The sequence below is a fragment of the Eschscholzia californica genome, unplaced genomic scaffold (assembly GCF_041429995.1).
Source record: "Eschscholzia californica isolate CP2 unplaced genomic scaffold, dmEscCali1.0.p SCAF_3, whole genome shotgun sequence".
Lineage (NCBI taxonomy): Eukaryota > Viridiplantae > Streptophyta > Magnoliopsida > Ranunculales > Papaveraceae > Eschscholzia > Eschscholzia californica.
In genome coordinates, this window is record NW_028238420.1 from 11,548,044 (window position 1) to 11,573,999 (window position 25,956).

Consider the following 25,956-nt stretch of genomic DNA (forward strand, 5'->3'; position numbering starts at 1 on the left):
AATAAATTAGGGAGTCTAAACAGAATGTTGTTTATGTAAGGGTAAAGTGGGATTTTTTTAAAGTTATATTCTTGGGAGATTCCGTCAAAACGGAGTCCAAAATGCAACTCTGAAGAAAAGGAGTCCTAACTGGAAGTCAATTATAAGAAAGGGGATCCAAACAACAAATCTCCCTAATTTTTTTCATGTCTCATATATGTACGTATCAGAACACTTAGTTTGATTTCATAATTTCATGATGATTCGTGTCGAAGATGAAGATCTTCATTAAAATTGCAAATGATAGGAAATTTTCCTCTCCTGTTTGGATGGATGACCGAAGCCCGTTTTACCTGTCACGGGCTAGTACCCATGACGGGCTTTGTGCAGAAAAGTTTACTTTTTCCTGGCTCAAACTTGCCCGCCCCAAGTCAATGAACATTGATATACGTTACCTGTGTAGGGATTTATACCCTTATACTAGTGTTTATAGCGGAAATAAGACATCTAATGTCTACACTAGTATCCCCAGGATCACATGCAAAACTAGTAATTAATCTAACGGAGATAGTAGATTACCTTAATCGCTTTTCCCTTGAACTAGTTGAATTGATTGAAGAAGACCAAGAGCTTCAAGTGTAGCTCCTCTACTTGGGACACGAGCAATCAATTTGATCTCCCACCTTGTTGTATAGCTAGCACACCAATGGTGGTTGGAAAAGAAGAACACCTTCTTCCTTGACTAGATTGATAGTAATGGGAATTAGCTCACTTTCTCCTCTCTACTTGATGTGGTAGAGTAAGAAAGCTTAGAGAGAAATTCCACACCTTATTCTCTGCCCTAAGAGTGTTTATATAGAACCCTAATAAGAATCCACCTCCTTTTAGGTTTCCTAAAACACCCTTTAGAATAAGATTTAGGGAAATAGTCGAAAATAGCAACTATTGGTATTTTCTCAATTCCCTAAGGAGATGACGTCCAAACCCAGCCAAAATTGGCATATTTTGATGTTCATAACATAAGGAAACGTCCCTCCAAAAATCAGCCCAATACGAGCCCTAAAAGTGCCCGAATCGGCTAAGGCCCAAAAACCCTGTTTTTGGCCTTTTGTACTATCTTTGCCTAATTCCTTTTTAGGCCTATGAGATATGTTTATGGGACACTCCCATGATTATATCTCACTCCCACTAGTCATATCCTAGATCAATTTGTCACTCTTATGTGTAACCCGTTGTAGGATCCGATCGAAGTTAGCCGCGAATTACTTCGTAATTCGACGATCCTAGTTGGTCTCTAGCTACAACTCTACGATCCCTAAATCAATCGGACTTGATGATCTTCCACATCAATTGTCCTATCCGACAAATTGTTCGCATTGTCACCTTGGTCGAAGGACATCTCCTTCAACTCCTTCAGACTCCCACTTGGACTTAGAACAAGTGCAATGCCTCGATTCCCGTGTCAATTTAGTATCCCATCTGATACGTCACGTCATTCAGACTTTCTTGACATCCGAGTACAACTGTAAAAGACAAACGATTAACTTTTAATCCGTTTGAGCGCGACCACGCATTTTCAGTTGCTACTCATCAAATGGCCTTGAGACACTTTGTACCTAATGTGATTAGGGTGACACAATCCATTCTTGCGCTCCCACTTAACTTCATGTCTATCCTGTCCTTCCCAGTATCCGTCTTTATAACCTCCTTTTACGGCGCGGCGTTTAACGGAACCAAAGTCGGGCATTCCTTACATAAGATGAGTGAAGCACTCATGTTTTGAGGAATCTCTCCAATTGTCTTTATGAGAAGTATTGACGTTCATCACGAGTGATGTAATTCTCATTTGAGGGTTATCCAGTGTATAAACCTTTTACACACCCACGTAGTCGAATAGAATATACTATTCCTATAGCCCATGAAACTGCGCTATCCCACCGACTCCCGTGCTAGTCTTCGTGAGTCATTGTTGTCCATGCAATGACCTGGACCAGGGTTTTTGATAATAAATATTCCAAGTTCACTTAATAGGGTTTCATTCATCAGATCACGTATCTGACAAACCTATTCGGAACGTTTTATTATCGATGGACTGTCGTTTAAATACTAAACCAAATTTAGACGACTGGTGAAATAACTCTTATTATTTCTGATAACGAGAGTTGTAAATCTGAGCCTCTTCCGTAAAACTCCTTTTACCCACTCAATTTTACTTTGTCGAGGTTTAAAATTATACCTCATGCCTTAGACTGTGTATGAATCTCATACTATGTCTTAGGTGACAGTTTAGTTTGACTACCGTGGTAGTCGGTTTTAAACTTTGCTTATTATCAATTAATTTGAAGATTGCTAACTTCAACCTTGATAATATCTAGTAACTTTTACTAGAGTTAAGGCTTTTAATTCTTTGTGTAGTATTTGCAACAGTTTCCGGCTTAAACACTTTTAGCCTACTTTCCTTCCATGTCTGAAAGTTTGCTACGATGACATGTTCAATTTTTTGTACTACTTCATCCTTTAGCCTTCTAGGATGTACTAAGTAGTGTTTCGGTTTTCCAATCCGAATTCGGATGTTTAAATGCTAATCATGTCCAACATGATTGACTTTATGTTTTCGAACATAAATGTTTCTCTCATGCGTGCTAGCTCATCGGTGTCTTTTCAGACTCCGAGTTTTGCAACGCCCTCTGTCATGAGTTTTTGGGTCGAAATCTTTTAGACTTTCCGAGTCTTAGATTTTCTGTTTCGGATCTCAAGCATCTCAGCGTACTGAGTCTCTCTAATCCTATCATCCTTTTGATCTATGCTTATAGATCTTCAGATGCCCAAAATGGCATTTTATCCTTTTGTGTGTGGTCCTTTATTGAGTCAGTTCGTTACTGTTATACAACACCTTATGTCGTACTCAATCTTTTGTATGTACTCTGCATACGGACCCGGAAGGTTTGTTTACTCCCACTTACCTTCTTGAAATTTCGTGATTCAAGATTTTCTTCATTCCTCAGGAATCAAACTTCTTTGATTGCCTTTTGAATCGAAGATTCTAACTCTTGCGTGCTTTTAATCCGTCGATAGATTTCTGAAGCATGCTTGTGGACATAACTTGATATTTTCTAAAACACCCTTTAGAATAAGATTTAGGGAAATAGTCGAAAATAGCAACTATTGGTATTTTCTCAATTCCCTAAGGAGATGACGTCCAAACCCAGCCAAAATTGGCAGATTTAATGTTCATAACATAAGGAAACGTCCCTCCAAAAATCAGCCCAATCCGAGCCCTAAAAGTGCCCGAATCGGCTAAGGCCCAAAAACCCTGTTTTTGGCCTTTTGTACTATCTTTGCCTAATTCCTTTTTAGGCCTATGAGATATGTTTATGGGACACTCCCATGATTATATCTCACTCCCACTAGTCATATCCTAGATCAATTTGTCACTCTTATGTGTAACCCGTTGTAGGATTCGATCGAAGTTAGCCGCGAATTACTTCGTAATTCGACGATCGTAGTTGGTCTCTAGCTACAACTCTACGATCCCTAAATCAATCGGACTTGATGATCTTCCACATCAATTGTCCTATCCGACAAATTGTTCGCATTGTCACCTTGGTCGAAGGACATCTCCTTCAACTCCTTCAACCTGGACCGCCGAACCCGACTTTGAAGTACCCATGGCCGCCCGAACCCGACTTTGAAGTACCCATGGCCGCCCGAACCCGACTAGATTAACACCCCCCCCCCCCTCCCTCTTTCGGTAATGGTCGTCGGCAAAACGACCAATGCTGGCCACCAACCTTTTTTTAGTCTTTCTTCTCCTCCATCCACCATTATCTTTATCTCTTCCTTTTCTCCCTCACCATTTCTCCCCTCGTCCCTCTCTCGTTCCCCAGCTCTTCTCTCTAGCTGTTTCTTTGCAAAGAAAATATGAAGAACGACACCAATTTGGGAAATCCCAAAACAACTTGGTTTTACAAGTATCCTAAAATCGCGGAGGGATCCCCCAACTTCCCCTCAGAGATCTCCCAAACCAATCTTTAATTTGGGAGATAGTGGATTTGGTTTTTCTGGTGAATGCTTGCAAGAAGACGTGTTTCTTTTTTCTTTTAAAATTTTGCACACTGAAAAATTAGTCAAAATTCACATTTTTTTCCCTTCAAACTTTTCTAACCCAGAAAATTTTCTTATTTCTCCAAAACAGCGGCCTTTTCGTAAATGCGGTCAGGAGTGCACCGATGTAGCTACATCACTTGAGCAGTTGAGCTGCATCATTTAACTTAGAGTCAAAATGTCCTTCACGTGAGATAACATCTTGGTTAGTAATCTCCCGTAGGACCAACTCGTAAATTGGTCAAAAGTCCTTGGACCAAATCTTTTGTCAAAAAAAAATCTAATACTCATTAGTTTCAGGTCCCTGGCAAGATTTTTACATATTTGCAGGTATTCACACAAATTTGCATCACTAAAAGCACACAAACTCGCACATATTGTGCAGTTAGACTGTAAAGTTAGTGCCGATTTGTAGACTCACACCAGTTAGCACAAGAAGCACAGACCTAGCACCACATTGGACATTGAGCTCAAGCCTAAAAGAAACTGTGTCATCTCTTTTTAACCAAGATCTGAAATTTGGTTTTCGACCTAATTCTTATTTTCCAACTACAACGGGTGCATCTCCTCGGGTTGAAATACAGAATAGAGTATTCAAACGCACATTATGAGTTGAGAAGGTAAAACTAATTCTTCACTAAAAGTAGCAAAACAACATACTAACAAATAAGCAAAAACTTTATCTTTACTGAATTTGTGCTTGAAAGGGAAAGGAGAAACTATGACTGCGCTAGTTTAGCCAGAATTACCATGTCGAGAATCTTTACATCAAGTGTGTCGTCAACCTTCACAATGCCATCTGTCCCGTCTATACCAATCAGTTTGCCAGTCATTCCTCTTTGTGCACCGCTCATTATTTTTATCTTATCCGATTTCCTGGGTACCACCATTTCCAATTCATTTGGAAGAGCTGTCACAATGTCTCCGTTCCCACTTGACCCAATTGAAACTCTGCAAGAACCATCCTGAAACCCCAAACAACAACCAGAAAGAAAACTTCCATCAGTTATGCTCGATGCTTAATAAAAAAAATTACCAGATGGTAAATTAGTGCAAAAACTCGCCGAGTTGTTGTGAAGTCATTCATTAATCATTAAATTCAAATTCTGTATGTTTTTCTTTAAATGATGGATGGATAACCCAACTCTAGCATTTAACAGAAATAAACCCATAAAACTAGTAATAAGCTAATAGCACATTACTTTCTCTTTCAGAAGTCACTGATGAGCCTTTTCAATAATAATAATAATAATAATAATAATAATAATAATAATAATAATAATAATAATAATGTATATGCACATATATATGCTACATCGCTACCTAACGTACCCTAGTACAAGATATAGGTATTTTGTGCTGGTAATTTTGCTGATAAAATTGATATATATACATATATATATATTGGATCATATGTGTATACGTACAAGAACAAGAAGTTATATACCTGAAGCACATCCCTCACAACAGCTACGACAGGGTCATCTCCTGATTTCCGCAAGTTGACCAATATATCAGTCATGAACCACGGCCCATCACCCTCCCCACCTGCAACGGATGAGATTCATTTCAAATTGTTGCCCAAAAACTAGTTACTCACAAGAATGTAGTAAAATGCTGAAAAATTTAGAGAATTGACACTTCGCAACTAAATTTGTTGATCTATAGAAATTATTTAGTTGATGTGTTAAAATTAATTTACAATGGATCAAAGAACATGGAAACTTCACATAAGCATCTCATCCCTACTGATTAATGGAAGTCAAGTTTATTTAATGACTAAATAGCGATGGTACCAAGTTCAACCAAGATTTTTCTGATCAATGGCATCAAGAAAACAAAATTTGAAGCAAGACTAGTATATTTAAATTTTGCTAGATCAAGATGTTTAAGCTTTTCTCTAGAAATGACAATCCCAACTAATCAGCTGACGTGTCCTGTTTCGGCATGATTATAAGAAAAAGATCTTTCAGAAGGAACCAGTAAAATACAAGGGCCAGAAAGTATAGGATAGCTTTAGCAAACCTATTGCAGGAGACATAAGATCCAGACCACCACTGGGTGTCATCGGCTGCCCACCAGGAGTTCCTGGTAAGTACGACACTGAACCTGGTGTCATTGGCTGCCCAGGAGTCGACGGCAAGTAAGGACTTGGTGCATTTGCTGAAAAAGGAGTTGATAAGACTCAGTTAATACAGTTGCAACTTGATTAATTAATCAAATAAAACATGAATTAAATTGAGTTTTATTGAACGTGCCATAAGCCTGGCTGCTTTCACTTGGCGTTCCAGCGTCACTATAATTACCGCCAGGTGTGTTAGCCCAACCTGTACCGGGAGTGGGTGCTTCATACGAACGTGCAGGAGGAGTTCCCGGCTGAAAAATAACAATGTATAATGATGTTTATAATTACAAACCAACATATCATACATAGAAACCAAATTCTTGAGTGAATCACACTATTTACCTGATACTGTGGACTGGCTCCCCAGGATGCAGGATTTCCATCTTCCCAGTTCTCCCTGTTTATCATGATTCAGAATTTAATTGTCAATGCACATCTTCCGGGCGTCGAACATAAACCAGAATGAAGGTAAAGAGGGTACACTAATTTGATATCATAGACAATGACACATGTTGAAGTATGTAAATTTTTTACAAGAGAAAAATATACATACAAAGAATTAATATTTATACCATTATGGAGTAGTACCACTTTAGAAGATCCTGATGCATAGATAGGGAGTTAACAAACAGCCAAAGGATCAATACTTCATTTAGAGTTCCTAAATGTGACGTTTATACCCTTCTAGTTACACTTCATCAATACTAAATTCGAATCCTTTCTAAGGGCTAACAACTAGCAGAATGCTATTGATATTTTTACCAAATTGAGTATATGACTTTTAATGTTTCCTATAAGAAATTCCTATGTTCTCATGAGAGAGCCTTGTTTCCTAAATAATGTACTAAGAGAAGAGAGAGAAGCATAAGGACAACAAACTTAATACAGGATAAGACTTCAACCCACAAGACGTTCTTTGGTTGTTTACAAACGTGGAAATAAGTAAGGCAAGTAGATTATGAAAACAAGGGTAAAAAAGTATTTCCTTTTTAGAATAATAGCACAGGATAACGATCCATCTGAACCCAATAATTCTTCAACTATTCGACTTTAAACCAAATATAATTTCAAGGAACAAACCTTGCTGGAGTCATGGCAGCATATGGATTCCAAGCTCGGTCACGCATAGGAGTCCGCATACCATCATGTATCGGTGTTGCTGTAAGAATCATTTAATGGGGACCAGAATTAACTTAAGTACCAAAAGAGGGTTTGATTTCAACAACAATACATATATCTAGGACCCAACAAACAAACCTGCAGAATCTCTCATAGGGGTATATGGATATGATGGAGTTCGTGAAGGATGCATTGGTGTTTCGCTTCCCATACCGTATCTAGTCTCCCTGGTAAAAACATGGAAATGGTTACATGTATATGACTTGCCAATAACGCTGGTAGTAAATCAAACAAGGATCAATTATTACCTATGTGTAGTAGAAACAGTCACATTGTCGGATATTTGATCACGATTAACTGCATGAGATCAAGAATTTACGTCAACAGTAACAAGAGATAATAAAGCTGATAAATATATATAACAAATACACCAAGAAATATAAATAATAAAGATGTAGGAATAGAAAAACTTGCCTGTAACAACCTTCATCTGAGAATCCAATTCAACTCGAACTGATTGGCCAGTGACATCTACAACGCGACCACGGTACCCCTTAAAGGGACCAATCCGTATTTTTATGGTAGTACCCACCAAGGAATCATGTCCTCTTCCACCTCTATGTCTTCCTCCATCTGCGTAATTGTTGATAAGACATTTCTTTGTCAATGAGTTAACAAAAGGTATTCCTCGAGGCAATTTGCTCTCACAAGGCGAGGCGGCACATCGAAGCGTATGCCTCGATGCATAAAAGGCGTAAACTATTTTTTTGTGAGGAAAGTGATATCAATTATGTAAAAGACATACAAAATTTTCTACTTCACCATAATATGAAGTCTTAAATGTTTAATAAACAAAAATTCTAATACTGTTGTGGTGCCCAACAACTCAAACATAATTTGTTGACTTCAAATACTGTTATGTAAAAGGGTCATGTGATCGCCTCGCCTCAAAGCGCACCTCTAGGCGTACGCCTTGATAGTTTTTTAGTTGTTCTTTGTTATGTGTAACAAGATCATATTTTTTTATAATTATGAGACAACCAACCAACAGTTAAGATTATTAACAAGGCCATACAAATTATAAATATATACAAAGATAATTAAATGTCAACAGCATACAGTCTATCGGTGGCCTTCCTCTGGGCATTCTTCTTGGGGACGGAGGAACACGAGATGCACCTCTGAAAGTTGAAAATCTTGATAAAGAACCGCCCTGAAACATTAGGTGTTGAGACGAATGAACTTAACATAAAGCACCAGCCAAAGAACTTAAAACTACAAGTACAGTACACAATAGAGATGACTTGAAGCTTACATTTCTTTCACCATTAGCACGTCCACCTACTACCAGACAAGATTGGGATTTTGCACAAATATAACCAGCATGCTCCAGGTGATGGCGATCAGTGATGAACAAGGTTCCCTTAAATATATGCTCAACGGACCCTTGCTTCCCCTAATATGTATATAGATAGTTATCCCAAAATACATATCAGTTTAACAAGGGTGAACCAAGTTAAAATAAAGAATCGTTTACTATTAAACTTTAGAAACTCACTTTGCATGGTCCATCAAGAATCCTCACAACATCTTTCACGGCAACAGTATTCTTAGCATGATCTTGTGCACTGCTCTTCTTCTCGATCTTTGCTTTGATTTCCCTCAACTTCACTAGTGCAACCTCAGGTCTATCTGGAACTCCCTTCAGTACCTGAGTAAGAGAAATATCACATTCTCAGGCATGGAACTATGAAAGAACCACTATGACTACTGTTTTATCCACCAATCAGAGTCTGATCGTACCTGGAACGCTTCACTCTCCACACGTATAATTACCCCAAAGCTATTGTTACTGCATGATGTTTGTTAACTCAAATACATAAGATACCAAATCATGCCGAAAATAAAGAAAAGTACCTATGACATGAATCATAAGATTATAGGATCAAAATATCTCACTCTAGCAGCACAAGATCGTGTAACTCATAATCCCCAATTTTTGTAACACCGGAAGTTACTTCCGAGCTCTCCACCACGTGGTCCGCAAATACACGGATCTGGAACGGGGGACAAGACAAATAAGTAATGAAACAAGTGCTCATGATAAGAAACTGGTTTAAATGATTGTGCAAATGTAAGGGAGGTTGAAAATTTGAGACATACTAGTTTGTTATGGAGAAAGGGGATCCCAACCAGAGTCAGTTTTACAATTTGGGCTGCTCTCAAGTAAGCTGCCCACAGAGGATCAGCTAAGGAGAAGATGAGTAACTAGACCTAATATGGACTATGTGCAAGGAAGAGCAAAAAAGGGGACCATTTGTTCTTACAATGTGAAGTTATAAGCACGGTTTGGCAATTTTTCTAGACCAGTTACAGGTTGTTTTGGAGTATGCCTTTACATACTTTTAAATTGTTTCGGCAACGGGAATCTACTGAGAATCCAAAAAAGGGAGTCTACTTGGGAGTATCACTCGTAATGTGATTGTATGGGGTATTTGGAAAGTGAGGATCAACTCCCATCTTTAAAAGCAAGCAAGTTAAAGTGAAAGACATTATAAAAGAAATTCAAGCTTTGGTATTGGTCTAGAGGAGATCAATGGGCTAAATTCAAATCTTATTTGACTACACTCTGTCTTGGAATGCTATTGCTATGATTGTAACAACATAGGATTTTCTGGTTTTCGAAAATTGCTATGCCTGTGTTTATAACAGGAGTGCAAATATGTCTCGTTTTTATTTAATTCAAATTATTCAAAAAAAATTATTATGCCAGTGTGAACATCAGACCTTTTTTTAAAAAAAAAATTTGAATTGATATATTAATGGGAAAAATTTACATGAAAATAAAACTAACTGCAATTGTATGTCTATGTTACGATACTACAGCCTCCCAGTTAAACACAGAATCATAGAACGATATTGTTTTCGCTCATTTCATACTTCTGCTCCAGTGATATAAAATCCTTTAACATCCTCAGCCTCTAGGTTCCTCTCGTGTACACTACCCTTACAAAATGTTATTGTTCCTATCGTCTGAACATCAGACTTGGTGGATGTTTGTTGCTACAAATTAGTAATAGGCCCACCAAATGCTTTACTATAACTCTATAAGTAGTGGTTACTGGCAATTCGGGTTTTTGCTTTAATCTTGAGCTAGACAAGAAACAGAAATACCCTAAGCCACGAAGTCATCTATTAACTCTACTTGTGACACATAAAAACTGGATATAAAGGAGACACAACCACCGATAAAAACCACTGTCTTGTTAATATAATCATAATAATATCAATACACAAATTTAAGAACCAAAACAGAGCAAATTAAGATGAGCAACAAGAAATTACACAAGCGAAGTGCTGAAAACAAGATAACAATTTCAGATGATAGACATTGATGTGTATGGAATCAAAATAAATAATTCATGTGACTTGAGATTGCTCTTCAAAAGGTTCCAAGGACACAGTAACGGTCACCTTGCTATATCTTTGGTCTAAGAGAAAGAATTGAACAAAATCAATCTCTTTCGGGATTCTAAAACTAATTGGAAGATTTTTTTTCGGCAATGATGTAATTAGAGTCTTATTGCTTTCCTGCTTCAGTTTTGATTAATGTAGCTGTACATTTCACACTCATTAAGAAAAAATATCGCTATTGTTTCAAAAGAAAAGAACGAAGTAACTTACATCTTCCTTGGTTGTATCAGATACAATGATAAGCACATGACCCTCAACCTTGACAACCATACCCGTTGCACCCTCCTGAGCGCCAGAAACAACCTTCACATGATCTCCAGGCTTGAAGTATTTACAGAGTTCTTTCTCATTCACAGCAAGGGTTTTCTGCAGACACAAAATATCAGAAAGTTACATGTTAATAATAGACTAAAAATTTGAATATTTGAACATTTAAATAAGCGACAAATAAAATAGATAGCTCAAGAAGCAGTTACAGGAAGGTCCTTCATTTTCGGTCTGATATGGACTGTATCTTCCTCAACTTTCTCAACCCATCCCATTAAATTCTTTAAATCTCCTTTAACGACGATAACAGCATCTCCCTTCATGAAGTGACCCTTTTTCCTGTTCGCAAATAAGGTGGACAGACCAGCCACATCACCGTCTCCATCTCCAGGCTTCTGGAACTTCTCAAGCTCATCAAAAGATGGCTGTATATTCTGAGAGCTGATTGATTTTATTGAAACTGATTTGTAAAGGAAGCCTTCTTTAAACATCATGCCACCAATATTGTGGAAGAAATCACCAGTGCTTGGATCCTTCCTACGCTCAGCCCGAATGTGCAGCTCTCTACATGAAGACAGAAAATTGAGATCTATACAACTAATAAATAAATGAATAACATATGGAGACTTCTTGTGGCATGATAATGAGGAGTCTAAACGCATGCATTGGGTGGCTTGGAAGCTTATTTGTAGAAGCTTGGAAGAAGGAGGCTTGGGAATTAAAAATCTGAAGGATATGAATAAAGCCCTGTTATCCAAATGGCTATGGAGGTTGGCTAGAGAAGACTCAGCCCTGTGGCGAAAGTTGATTGTGGAGAAGTATGGTATCAAGCAGGGGGGATGGAGCCACAGTCCCATTAAAGCTGCGTATGGGTGTGGGGTTTGGAAGGGTATTGCTGGGTTAGCTAGAGACTTTGACAGAGTAACTAAATGGAAAATCGGGAATGGTAGAAACATTAGGTTTTGGTTTGATAAATGGTGCCACCATCTGCCGCTGAAGGAGAGATTCCCGGCTATTTTCTACATTGCTGCTCAGAAAGAGGTCACAGTTTTTGAATCCTTTGACTTTGGGTGTGATTCTTGGGAGATTAAAATGAGGAGGAATCTAAATGATTGGGAGGTTGGTATATTAGTCGACTTGCTTCAGCTATTGGATCACTACAAACCTAAGCAGGAGGAAGTGGATTCGAGAGTTTGGATAAGAGAGGAGGAGAAAGAGCTCAATGTGAAGAACTGTTATAATAGGCTGTCAGTAACTGTGTATAGTGAAGAAGAGGGGGTCGATTTTAAGGGTCTTTGGTCTAAGCTTATCCCCCCTAGAGTTAGCTTTACTATGTGGGCGGCAGTTCTGGGGAAGTTACCCACGCTGGATGTTCTAAGAAAGAGGGGTATGCTCATTACCAACTGGTGCGCGAGATGTAAGTCGTATGAGGAGTCCATAGATCACCTGTTCATACACTGTGATGAGGCCTGGAAGCTATGGCTTTTCTTTATCCGTACAGCTAATATCCACTGGTGTAGTCCCGTATCTCTTTCCAATATTTTTTCGCAATGGGAGGGTAGAGAAATTAGAAAACCGAGAAGAGCTCTTTGGAGGTTAATCCCTTTCGCCATCTGCTGGTCTATCTGGAAAGCGAGGAATGTCGGAATCTATAAGGACTCTCCAAGGGACTTGGTGGTGGAGGTTGAGGATGTACTAGGTCTTTTATTTCATTGGAGTAGGAACCTAGGTTGGGCAAATAATTTGTCGTATTTTGATTTTATTTCTAATTGGGAGGACATAATGAAGTAACAAGTACATTATGGTCCTCCCCTGATGTATTGTTTCCATTTTATTAATTCAAATTTTTCAAAAAAAAATAACATATGGAGACTGAGACAAAATGAAGAAGCAAAAAGGAATTACTTTGCTTCTTCCAAGTTCATAAAACGCTGAGGGGGAACTAATGCCTTCTTCTTGACAACCTCTCTACCTTCCTGAAACCATGCAAGGTAATAGTTAATATTTATGTTCCCAGCCAAGTGTATTAGATCATTGAACCCAAATTTTCCTGGTACCACAAGAACAACGGTGAGAATAAATTGAGAACAAAAAATGAAAGAATAAAAACTTAATGAAATCATCGTACAGACAAAATTCAGGGTTGTACTTGAATCAAAGTCATTGATGTCCATCGTTATTTGTATCTTAAGATATCCAAATCATATCCTACAGAATCAGATTTGAGTTCTTTTCCGGATCAATGTTATACCCGACTAAATAGGCTCCTGGACTAGGTAACCAGACACAGGATACTTAGATGTTTGATTAACTGTTGATAGCAAGTATAATCTGCCATACTTGAATTGAAAAATCGAATGAGTGATGACTCACAGTTTCAGTCAATAACATCCACCGTTATTTGAATCTTACAATATCCAAATCATATCCTACAGAATCAGATTTGAGTTCTTATCCATATCAATGTCATACATGACTAAATAGGGTCCTGGACTAGGTAACCAGACACAGGATACTTAGATGCTTGATACACTACTGATCAAGGAACGAGATCTCGGTTTTGATGGGAACTTCGGTCGGTCCAAAAGTCGAAACTTCGTGGGAGCGTTTCGTTCTGTGTGGAAATTTTGCAAATGTGTGGAAATGATAAAACAGTCCTAAAACAATTAAGTTAGGTACTAATCTACAGTAAAACAATTAGTTTAGGAGATAATTTGAGTTATTTAACTCTAATAGTACTAAAACAGTTAAGTTGGGTGCTTATCTTCAATTACACAGTTAGTTTAGGGGGTAAATTGAATTATTTATCAGATGTAAACCTAAAACAGTTAGCTTAGGGTCCAATTTGCAATAATGGTAATAGTTACGGGGATAACCAAAAATAAACATATAACATACTTGTTTTGTAGTAAAAATTGTTTCCCCCTTAAATACAACCCTTAAACCCTATTTCTAAGACTTCTCAGCCGAAACCAACTGTTCCCTCTTCCTCTCTCTCTCTAGATTTTCTTTCAAATCCCAAACTAAAACCCTAAAATCGAAATCTGGAGTTAAAGATCACCAAAGAAGACAAGAATCCCTTGAAGAACAAAAGATTTGAGAAGAAATAGTCAAGAAAGATGGAATAAATTAACAGAAAGGTAGAAGATAAATGACTAAGGTATGATATGAGTTTCTGATTTTGGAATCTTTCGAAACCCTAAACCTAAAGCTTTGTTTCGAAATTTCGTGTCAGATTTCGGTGGAAATTTGACACGAAATTCTTGCAAGTACAATTTCGTTTCAGTCATGTGAATTTAGGACATATTTCGGTCATTTTATTCCTTGCTGTTGATAGTAAGTATCACCTATCATACAGCGCATACAATTTCTATTTTTTGCATCTTATACTCTGATATATGAAACATAGAGGATTTGTCCTCCCTAATAGATGTTATAATGTGCAGATGCGAAGAAACCCCAGACCATCGTTTCCTCAGATGTAGAATTGCATCAGATCTTTGGAATTACTTCACCACTTCTCTAAATATCAAACGGTGTAGGTCTAATAGCGTTAATCAAATGGTCATTCAGTGGGAAGGTATTTAGCAAAGGAAAAACAGAAAAATGGCTTGGAATCTAATCCCGGCAGCTATCATTTGGAACATATGGGAGGATAGGAACAATAAAATTTTCAAGGAGAAAAAACTTATCGAGTATGGTGGACATCGAAGATATTAAAGGAACGGTTTTCATGTGCTTAAGAAGCATAGAATCCTTCAAAAATCTGTGTTTTATTGATGTAGATGTTAATTGGAAAGAGTGGATGTCGTGAGAAGTCAAGTTAATCCTTAGCTTCCCTTTTTTCAGTTTTGTATAGTTTTCTTTTCTATATATTCATTCAAATTTTCAAAAAAAATGATCAGGTTACTCCCAGTGGGGCTTCTGTCAGATTCTGTGCGTACATCTTGTGGAAACTGCACCAATCATTTTAGTGCCACTAATTAATTCGATGTTTACTTTTTTTGTACAATGTAACAATGGCTTATCCACGTGAAGTTATAACTTAAAAGGAAGCCACTCATGCCTAAGAAAAAAAATGTATCATCTATAAAGTTGGTTCCCACTACTGTAACTTTTCAGTCGTTGTATGGCTGTACACTACACTTCGTCAGTCATACACGTGTTGGATATCCATATCTTTAGTGATCCAGTTTGTTTAGAACTTAAACTATCTTTACTAATTATATATAAATATATATTACTTAAGAAAAACTCGATTCACAGCTCGAATTTTCCATACGAAAATTTGTACAAAAATCAATTAGAGTTTCTGCAAATTCACTTTCCTACACCCGAAATAACCACCAACCAAGAGTTTGGACGCATAGAATTGAAGTATAATTCATGAATTAAATCAGGAATGAGATTTACCAACTTATTAGCAAGGGCTTGTAAATCAATCCTCGGAATTAGCTTAACGGTAACTCTTTGCCGCACATTGTCAACATCCACAACCTAATGAAAAAGAAATAGGTAAGTTAGGAAAAGATTAAGGCAATGACATCACGGGAAATAAAGAAAGTCAAGTGCATACTTTGGCAAGGTCCCCTTTATATGTCCCAATTTTCATCCGAACCCACGTATTGCTTTTAAGATCAATAGATTTGCTTTCAACTGATAGCACGTCTGTCATTTCTTTTATTGGCACAAGCATCACCTTTGCAGAATATATATCACGGAGACCCTTGCAAGCCTGAAAAAGGAAAATATCAGTACTGATCCAAAAATCAGAAGATTAACATACTAAATATAAATTAATTTGGACATACCTCTCTCACATGGGCCTCCTTGTCAGCCTCTATGTATATGTAGTTTTTAAGATGATCAAGGGCCACAGCAGATCTTATCTGCATCTCAGGACCTTTATCTATAGCCTTCTGCATAAGCCGAGCGACTACCTCTCTTTCACGACCAATCTAATCAGATTTGCACAACGATTTCACAAATAAAATTAAGAGCAAACCACTACTTAAAAGTTAACAAGATTGAGATGGAATATCATACCGCACATTTAACCATCCACAACTTTGGATCTTTAACTGATGGCAAAAGAGCTTGTTGTTCAACATCTGTAGCTTCTTCATCGTATTCTGCATGGCTTGACCTTGCATATCTTTCTTGAATCCTTCTCTCAAGAGCTTCCATATCTTCTTGCTCATCATCCCGCGATAATAAAGGACGTCGGTGCATCCTTCTCCTATCATCCTCTTCATGTAAGTCAGCACCGCTTTCAACAATAAAGTCTGCACTTGAAAAATTGCAACCTGTTACCGCAGTGACTAGGCAGAAAATTGGCCTATCACAAAATAATATGGATATCCGCCTACGGGAACCTATTGATAATTCTAAAAACTGAAATCTGTAAAATGCAAAGTGATGTTCTAGTTTTTTTTCATATCAATCAAGCTATGAAGAACACAACAGAGTGATGCTAAGGCAGCTAACCACAACGCATATGATGTAAGGAGACTACACATGGTCCCACAAAGCATTGGCAGAAGTATACAGACGAAGAATTATGTCCTCTACCTTGTAGAGTAGAAAGATAAGCCAAGAAAGAAGTAGTTTCTATTAAATCCCAATCTGTGGGGCTATCAATATAAGTACTTTGAGGCTTAAACTTTTTGAAAGTCACTATAAGAAACATACAAGATTTTTAATTAATTTAATAAGACATGTATTCAAACGTATCTACTACTAGATCAAACCTTAAATTTCTTTTTGGCCTTTTTACCCATCTAATAGTATTTTGAGTTTTCTTAAGAGAACTTTCATACCAATGTTACCAGATACTCAACCCCCTGCGTACTAGGTACCCGATTCGCAGTACGTTTTTTGAGTGGGTTAACTCGCACAGTTGAGTTAACTATAAGATTTCTTTAGTTAACTAGTTGAAAATAGCGAGAGTGGTATCTATTGTACATGCATTACGAAAAGTATATATTGTTGAAGAAAACAGTCCAAAACATACTTTGACGAAAAATAGTGTATTGAAGAGGTATACACCTAGTGTACCTGATACTCACGTGGTAGTGTATCGCGTTCGGTACTTGTACCACGTACTCGAGCGTGTCAGTAACATTGTTTTATACATGGTGGTCTTAGGTTACATATAATAACATCCAAATAGTTGGGAACAAGAACTGGGTTGGGATCAGCTACTCCCTGATCCCCGACATCCCTGGTATGGCCGAATTTCCCATATAATACAAATTTACTGTCACAGCAGCATCTTTTCTTTCTTTCTTGATTATATAGGAACAGTGGGACCATTAGTAGTCGGGGTACCAAGTTTTCGAGGTGTGCTAGCCATCACTTTTGGACCACATATATCTATACATATAAAAAGAATAATACTTATGTATGAACAAAGTTGTATTGCCAGTTCTAGTTCACATACAAATCACAATTTTTGATTATCAGAATTACAAAACAAAATTAGTTTGTATCCAATGGCACAAACCACAAGTATTAGCATATTACAGGAATCATGCATGAACAAAATTTTAGACAATTAGAAAGAAAGAGAAAAAAAAACTACGTGTAAATATGCGTAGGAAGCCAAAAGCTTTTAGAGACTGTTTGACACTATTAACAGTTAACTCGTATTCACAGATTAATGAGCTTCCTTCATGGGCCTACTTGTACTCGAGTGCAGAGTTGATTCTATTTCAAACAAGTAGCATTATCCCACAAAGGCTGTCAACATACAGGCTGCATACTCAGCAAGTATTGACGAATAAAGAGTAGAACTCATGAGAGAGAATGTGTTTTTCTCTCATAGGATGTCATGGGTTTGTGTAACCAGAATAGCACAAAGTACGTGTCTGAGTTGTATGCCTCACACTGCCTAATTATTGTTGGATTTAGACCCACTAACCCACGCTATACTAAATTCACTCCTCTAAGGCTCTAACAGCTGCACCCGTTAGTGGTCATAAGTGCTATTCTTTAACAACAATTTGCCCACTGATAACTTCTCCTTGCATAGGTTATTCCAACAAAAGAAGAATCTGAAGAAATAATAGTTAAATCTATTTGGGGACCTTGAACATAGGAATATGAAGACTAAAAATCTCCATATAGCACATCAATACTTATAAAAAGTCATAAGGCTTCTTACGGAATCTCTAGCCAATAAACAATCCCTTCTAAGAATGTTGTGCAATTTGAGGAAGAATGTATATCATGGAAAATTATAATCATTTATTCATTTATAGCGAAAACCCTAGCAGATCCTAGGGACCAAGGATTTGATCAGAACATTAATCGAAGAAACCAACTTCAAAAGCATGAACAAAAGCCTTAACTTTAAGCACAGTATGAATGATGGTGAACAGGGGAAGTGAAAGCTTGATTTTGGAAAGAGGTAATTCTCATAAATAACAATGAATATAGCAGAAGACAAACAACAGATAAGTGGTAGAAGAAAGAAATCGAACTTCCACTACTCATGGTTGATGTCTTTCTATCATTCTATATCATGCAATTAGACTTGAAGAACACATACATCTCCAAAATCACAACTTTTTGCTTGCTTAGCGGCTTGCCTAGGTAGGATACTTTGTCTATCAAGGAGCAACCCTAGTGATGCTCAAATTACCAAACCTCCAAAATTTCAGTATCCAACTATTGAAACGCCAAAAGCAATAAAAATATAACATTTAAGAAAAAGAACAAAGAAAAATACCGTCTTCGCCGTCATCTTCTTCTTCTTCATCTTCACTATCAACTTGAGCTTCAATATCAAAGAATCCCTCAGCAGTACGTTTTCTCTGCTTGTTACTACCTCGACGAGGGTTAGCACCATAATCCTCATCATCATCATCCTCCTCCTCTTCCTCCTCTTCATCGTCCTCTTCCGCAGCATCATCTATGAAGTCGGATCTTCTGCGTTTCTTACTAGAACTACCACCTCGACTTCCTCTTCCATATTCTTCATCATCAAGATCTTCGTATTCTTCTTCATCTTGATCTTCTTCCGCTTCATAATCATCTTCTTCGTCTCGCCGCCTGGGCATCTTGAATGTTAGGGTTTACAAAGTTAACTGATTGAGAGACAAAGATATCAAACACGAAATTGGATCACAAGGAACGGAAGTACTGAGGGGGTCTATTTATAGGGAAACTGGAAACCCTAAAAATGGTTTTTTTGAGGGGAAAGGTAGTATGTATGAAGCGAATTGAATCAGAGGTGGGAAGAAAATGGGTTGGATTTTTACGCAGCACAGCAACGATGAAGATTGAAGACGGTGGAACGAGTTTTGTATTTATACGGAAGTAAAGTTTTAGTGTTGTAAAAATTTAGATGGATTTCTGATGATCCAATGAAATGTCTGTACGTGTACATGTAAAAAACCCACAAGATGTAATCTTTTGTTGTTCCTCGATTATTTTTGGATTACAAGGTTAGAGTGTTGAGACAAATAACACAAATATTCACGACGAAATTAAGAGACTACATGTGAGTAAATCTTCGTCAAAACCCTTAGAGAGGCAGGTAAAGAGCTATGTTTTGGTCTCGAAACAGTAAAGCGAGGTATGCGAAAGTTGTTTAGCATTTTGAGGCATGCTCTGTCTCGAGGCAAGAGAGAAAGTGGATCTTACTCAAGTTTCGCAACCTGAGCCTTGTTCTGGTTGGAAATTCAAGTAAAGAGACCAGCTAGAGTAAGCATATTCCTTCCAAGCTCAAATGCGCCTATAGAAAACGGTAATGACATGGAAGGCCATATAGAGTCAAAGATCCACTTTTTCATACACAAACCATTATGTGTAATTGAATTTGTTAGTGTCATAAGATACGCAATCATCATATATTATACGGTCATACATGTGGTTATTATCAAGATGGTGCCTTACAGCCCGCATCATCACAACCGTGCTTTGCCATGATCATCAAAACTTATAAAGCATAAAAAGTTTTCCCTAAAAGGGAGTCAAAGGTTATCTTTTACACTTAGACTTTTGAATTATTTCCTTAAGATAGAAAACACACCTCATTGGCTTAAGGTTCCGAGTGTCTTCTTGATTTTTTGCAAGCTCTGTCCATATAACTTTAATCGGAAGATTGGAGGAAAATTCACCATTTGGTCATAGATCTTGATCATTAGGATGATACCTAGAAAACTACTTTCAAATATCATCACTTTGACGCTTGAGGAAATGGGACACTTCAAGAATCCCCAAACGATTGTTTAATCACGAATACAACAAATGCTAGCTTTACTCTTCAACTAATCGAGCTATAACTTAGTTGATTAAATTGAAGCGCATTGAAATCTCTTTCGATTAACCGTGTCTTTCGATGAAGATTTGGCCCTACGGCTGAAAGACGGAAAAGGCAGGATTTTCGTGTCAATAATGCAATCACACTTCAACAACCCCCAAAAGATCATTTAATCACAAATACATCAATTGCTAGCTTTGCTCTTCAACAAATCGAACTAAACTCATAGTTGATTAAATTCAAGCACATTAAAATCACTTTAAATTAACCATATCTTCCAATGAAAATTAAGACGTTAAAATCGCACGACTGAAAGAAGAAAAAGATCGCACAACTGAAAGAAGAAAAAAGGCGTGATGTCGACGTCTTGCTCCTGATGCAACCACTCTCCTGAAAATGCAAAAAGAGATGGGTCAAATAAAAAAAGCAAATTGATGTAAACAACTACGGTCTAGTTTTACCTTAGCAAATTCACTGAGTTTGAGTTTTTTTTGTTTCTCTTATGGTTGTTCTTACGTTTTTTGTTTATTTTTCTTTTGTTTTATGTGTAGTGTGGGTGACTCGGACTGGGTTCTTCGTGTAATCGAGATGAGTGATTGTGGTCTCTTTACATAAGGAATCGAGAGAAAGAAAAATACAGATCAATCTAATAATAATGAAAAATCAATTGAGATTTGTTTTAAGTGATTGAAAATAAAAATCGGAAAACATAAATTGACAAAAAGGTAGGGTAGGCTAACCATGGTGATATTACAGATCTGAATAAAAAAAGAAAGGTGAGATTCGTCGATTAATAAGTGTGAGCTCTTTTACGATGTGAAATTATGAAGAACACAAGAAATAACAAAGCCACTAATCTTAGATTAACAAAGTAGCAACTTTATTGATCTCACTAAATGAGTACTTACAATATTACATTAGGGTTAATATCAGGGTCATGGGCATGGGTGGGGGTGCCACAAGTGATACTGCATCGGGCCTCCTCACCCCTAGGTAGGGCTGGGAAAACGGTCCGGAAACCCGCGATCCGGCCCGTTCGGCCCGAACCGTGAGAGACCGATGACCGAAGCAGCCCCGAGCCGGGCTAGCCCGGCCCGATATAACGGGCTAATAGGGCCGGGCCTCGGACAGGTTCTCAATTCCGAGTCCCGGCCCGTTAAGCCCGTTCGAGTCCCGGCCCGATGCATAGCCCGACTACAAGCCCGACTACAAGCCCGATGATAGAGTCCGACTACGAAGCCCGAAAGATAGCCCGACAGTGTACCCGTGAGTATCCGCGTGTCATTTTAAATCCAACGGCTGAGATAGGGCGCCCCTTCAAATCACATCTCAGCCGTTGGATTAAGACGAAGCGTCTATAAAAACCCTCAGCCGAAACCTAACTCCTCTCTCCTTCTCCGCCTCTCTCTCTCTCCTACCACCATCAGCCGAACCCTAACCCTCACAGCCAAAACCTAAAGCCATTTAGTCTTCATCTCACCATCCTCTCTCTCTCTACCAGTAACCCTAGTAGCAATTTTAGTCTTCATCTCACCTTCATCATCCAACAGATCCGAGTAGCAATTTTAGTCTTCATCTCACCTTAAAAAGCAAACCTTTGAAGGATATCTTGAAGATCAATAACCGATTTCTTATCCATTGTCATTGAGAGAATGGGTATTAATCTATCATAAAGCTCAGTGTTAACAACATCTTCAACGAACTTTCGAAGAGATTTAGTGTTAAATTCATGACTAGATATTTGTCTCTGAAACTTCCAATTATCACCATCAGTGTTAAATATGCCAGTGTCAAGGAAATCAGAAAGTGTAGTAGTAAAAATATCACCTTTTGGGTAGAGATGGAATTGAGTCTTGAGTATGTGTTTTACATTTTCAGGATTTGCAGTTGAGACTTCACAAGCACCAAAAGGACCTTTAAGAGTATAAGTTCCAGTGGGGCAGTACTTAAGAATCTCTTCTGCCCATTGATTATGTCGATTTCGATTCAATATAACAGCTATATAAGAACCAATAAATGGGTAAGATGTAGGTATAATACTCGTCGAAGATGAAGAAAACTTAATGTAAATGAGACAGATGATAAAGAGAAGGACTGAAGCTAAGAACCCAAGCTCTAACATGATTGAATATACCCGAGCCCGTCCGACCCGAGCCCGTTGAAACCCGTTCGGGTAGTCGGGCTCGGACGGGCTACGGGCACTTCAAGTCTTTGATTCGCCCGGCCCGATCCGCTCGGCTCACTACCTCGGGCTCGGCTTATCCGAGCCCGATCCGCCCGAGCCCGGCACTTGGTAGCCCGAGCCCGACCGAGCCCGCCCGATTTCCACCCCTACCCCTAGGGACCCCTATTTGGTAATGGTAAAGGTGCAGCACCACATATAACGGAGAATATAAAACTAAAATAAGTTCCAATCTTTGTCAACCTGATAGTAAGTGTGGTTAATGCACTTAACATCACTGAGTTCAAGTCCCTCCACCCACATGAATTGTTTAATTTTGTTTCACATTTTCTCTTTGGACTCTTCATGCTGTTTGCGCCAGGGTCCTTGGTACTAGATAATTTAGTGTATAGGCAGCTCTTCCACATCAAAACTATCACATCCACAGTGAGTAGACATCTATATAATAAGGGAGGAGGGTATCTTTCCCCCTCCTCCCAACGGATGAGATTTAATCTCATGAGGTTATAAAGAGTGGTTGTGATTTAATTTGTAAAAATTGGACGGGTGTGATTTAAGGTACAAACAATCCAAGGGTTTAAATAAAAATGAGGGGAAAAAGAATATTCCCTTTTCAAACTTATGTTTGCACTCTTTCCCTCTCTTTCCCGTCCCATCTCTTTGGTCTGTTCAAATTCCTAAGGGCTGTAGTGGGAGAAATCATGCTCCCTAACCAGTTCCATCCCTCATCTTCGTCTCTCTCTCTTATCCGTATTTCTCTCTATTCATCTCTCTCTCTTTGTCTCTCTTTTTCTTCATCTTTCTCTAACTCATGGAAGATATGGGAGATGCCTTTGTATTTGATTTAGAGATGTGGGAAATGTCTTTTCCTTCATCTTTGCTTCGTCTCTCTCTTACCTGTATTTATCTCTGTTTCTCTCTTTTCCTTAATCTTTCTCAGTATTTGACATGGTTTTGAGGTTATCAATTGAAACCATTGTTCTAAATCTAAACCACAACCAAATTTAATCAATTGAAGCCACTAAGTTCTGCACTCAACATCTGCACTCAACATGTTTGATGAATTGTCTCATAGACTGTTATCCTCAAATTGCATTTCATTTCTTTGTATCAACTTTACTGACTTATTTCCTTTGATCTCTTTAAATGTCATGCAGTATCAACTATCCTCAAATTGACAAATTGTTGCATTTTGTACTAGAGGTAAGCTCTTCGTCGAAAATTGACAAATTGTTGCATTTTGTACATGTAACTGCATAATGTATTATATAGATTTGTAATGGATTAATTACTTGGTTACTGTTACATACTTTATGATGTTAAAGTTACATCTTTCATTTTTAATGGATTTGCTTTTTTGTTTTGTTTTGTTTATATTATGTGTCTTATCCTGACCGATAAACATTCTCGACGTACATCGACACCATGTTTTACAATTGTTGTTAATTAAGTTAGTTAAACTATTTTTGTTGTTAATATGCAATTAGATTTTTTAAATCAATTGGTCTCTTTCTCAATTGATTTGCTTAATTTGTTTTTTCTTTGACAATAGGCATCGGTCTCATTTTGCTTCGGCAGCGGAGAGTTTTAGGTACTCTTTCTCAAACGATTTCTATCTTCTGGGTTTGTAAGTTTTATGATTTTTTATTTTGTTTGTAAGTGATTAGTTTCCAATTGTTTCAAGTTTGTAAGTTAACATCTAATTGAGTATCACATCTAATTGTAGTTATAAACTGAAGAGTAATTTAGCTATCTTCATGTAATTGTTTGGTGATTTATCTAGGCTGGTGGCGCCGTCGCAAAAGATGAGGGATAAATATGTTCTTTGAAGGTGTCTCTAGAGGATCTTTACAGTCACCTATCGAAGAAGCATATGTCTGTGCGTAAGATTTGAATTTGAAGTTTGGATTGGTGTTTAAAGTCAGTATTTGATATAAGTGGTCTGTGCGTAAGATGAGGGACAAATATGTTCTTTGAAGCTAGCAAGCAGGCACCTAAGTCTCTTATGATCCAACAGATGCAGCATTCCATATAATGTAACTGTGTCCGTCTCTATGGGTGTTCGATTTTATTGCTAAAGTGCTATAGGTGGTCTTTTGTGGAAGTTTGATTTTTTTTTTAAGTTTAGAGTTGTTAATTTTTCATAATGTGTAGGTTTTCAGGTCATGTGAAGTTTAGGGTTGTATTTGAAACTTATGTGAGCGGGAAGAAGTTGAACACTTTTTTAGTTAATTTAGATTTGATTTACCTATGTTTTTGTTGCATCAAAACTTTATCATGTTCAGTAACACGTTTGTCACTCTATAATTTGCTGATTTTTTCCCCGCATTTTTGTTGAATTTTGTCCTCTTATGGTTTAGTATGAATTAAGCTATCATTTTGTTGTCTTACTACCATTTTGTTTTTTTTCGGTTTTAGTCAAACTTAGGATAATCAATGTGACTAATTGGGACTTACATTACACTGTTTGTAGAGTTCAAATCAAAGGTGTCCACAACAACAATGCCGACTCAACATGATTCGCAGGTGAATCACCGTTAATATTGTAAGGTTTCACCAATACGCTTATGTAGACAAATTTAGTTTGCATCAAGTTTTAGTTTCTAAGTTCAGCAAGTTCTTAAGTTCATTATATCATTTTCGGCTTCTTTTCCTACTTTATGCCAATACGCTCCCTCTCGCTAGTGGCTTTAGGTTTAACATTTGGCTCCGTTTTCAATTCTGACTACACTGTAGCTTCATTTAGAAATTGTTTTTTGGTAAATCCATCTTCTTTTTTCTTTGCCTTTTTTCACTTAACTTCTGATATACTTAATGGTTTATGCTTTATACTTTATGACGTTATAAACATTGATGTCTGCATTGAGGTGGACACTATTTAATGAACTTTATTAATATTGATATATTACTTTCTGTTCAAGGTTTCTGAAGTTAAAAGGTGTTAAAAACGACAAATGTGAAGAATGTTGATGTACTAGGGGCATTCATGAAAGGAAAACTATACATATATTAGACCATGAGGTTTCATAACTCTTTGACTCTGGAGTAGTGCAAGGCAATGGAGACTGTAATTCTGCTAGGACAGTAACTCAAATAACTCTTTGACTCTAGAGTAGCGCAAGGCACTGGAAACAGGAATGCATGATGTGAACATCAAGAAATAGTTGAACTTTCTGTACCAAGCTCAATCAGCTTATGAAGGAAATCGTATGGTCGTGGTTGTGAAAGCGAGAAACGAGACTCAAAAAGGTTCTGTGTTCTAATTTGTAATGTTTATATGTTTGAACTTATTAGTTTAATACTATTTCCAAATTGTAGCTTTTATTTTGAATTGCAATTACAGTTTATTTGTGTTACTCTGTTTTTGGGAGTATGTGGATTTCCAAAACTGAATTATGTAAACTGAAATCGAGATTTAATAACGTGTTAGCTTAGTTG

General features: G+C 37.6%; 1 protein-coding gene and 1 pseudogene across 1 annotated transcript; both read right to left on the reverse strand.

The window, feature by feature from the left end:
• Positions 1 to 4,691: 4,691 nt before the first annotated feature.
• Positions 4,692 to 19,576, reverse strand: GTA2 (global transcription factor group A2). Its single transcript, XM_086667189.1, has 22 exons — positions 18,801 to 19,576; positions 16,115 to 16,353; positions 15,880 to 16,026; positions 15,645 to 15,803; positions 15,482 to 15,565; positions 12,974 to 13,044; positions 11,278 to 11,632; positions 11,012 to 11,167; positions 9,287 to 9,384; positions 9,131 to 9,179; positions 8,886 to 9,038; positions 8,643 to 8,783; positions 8,447 to 8,540; positions 7,802 to 7,960; positions 7,636 to 7,684; positions 7,466 to 7,554; positions 7,289 to 7,367; positions 6,551 to 6,605; positions 6,342 to 6,459; positions 6,109 to 6,246; positions 5,531 to 5,631; positions 4,692 to 5,048 (listed from the first exon to the last, which is right to left on the reverse strand). The coding sequence occupies exons 1-22, from the start codon at positions 19,129 to 19,131 to the stop codon at positions 4,803 to 4,805; spliced, it is 3,111 nt and encodes a 1,036-aa protein (XP_086523315.1). The 5' UTR covers positions 19,132 to 19,576; the 3' UTR covers positions 4,692 to 4,802.
• Positions 19,577 to 21,918: 2,342 nt separating this feature from the next.
• LOC147548410 (cytochrome P450 94A1 pseudogene) lies at positions 21,919 to 22,458 on the reverse strand (annotated as a pseudogene).
• Positions 22,459 to 25,956: the final 3,498 nt, after the last annotated feature.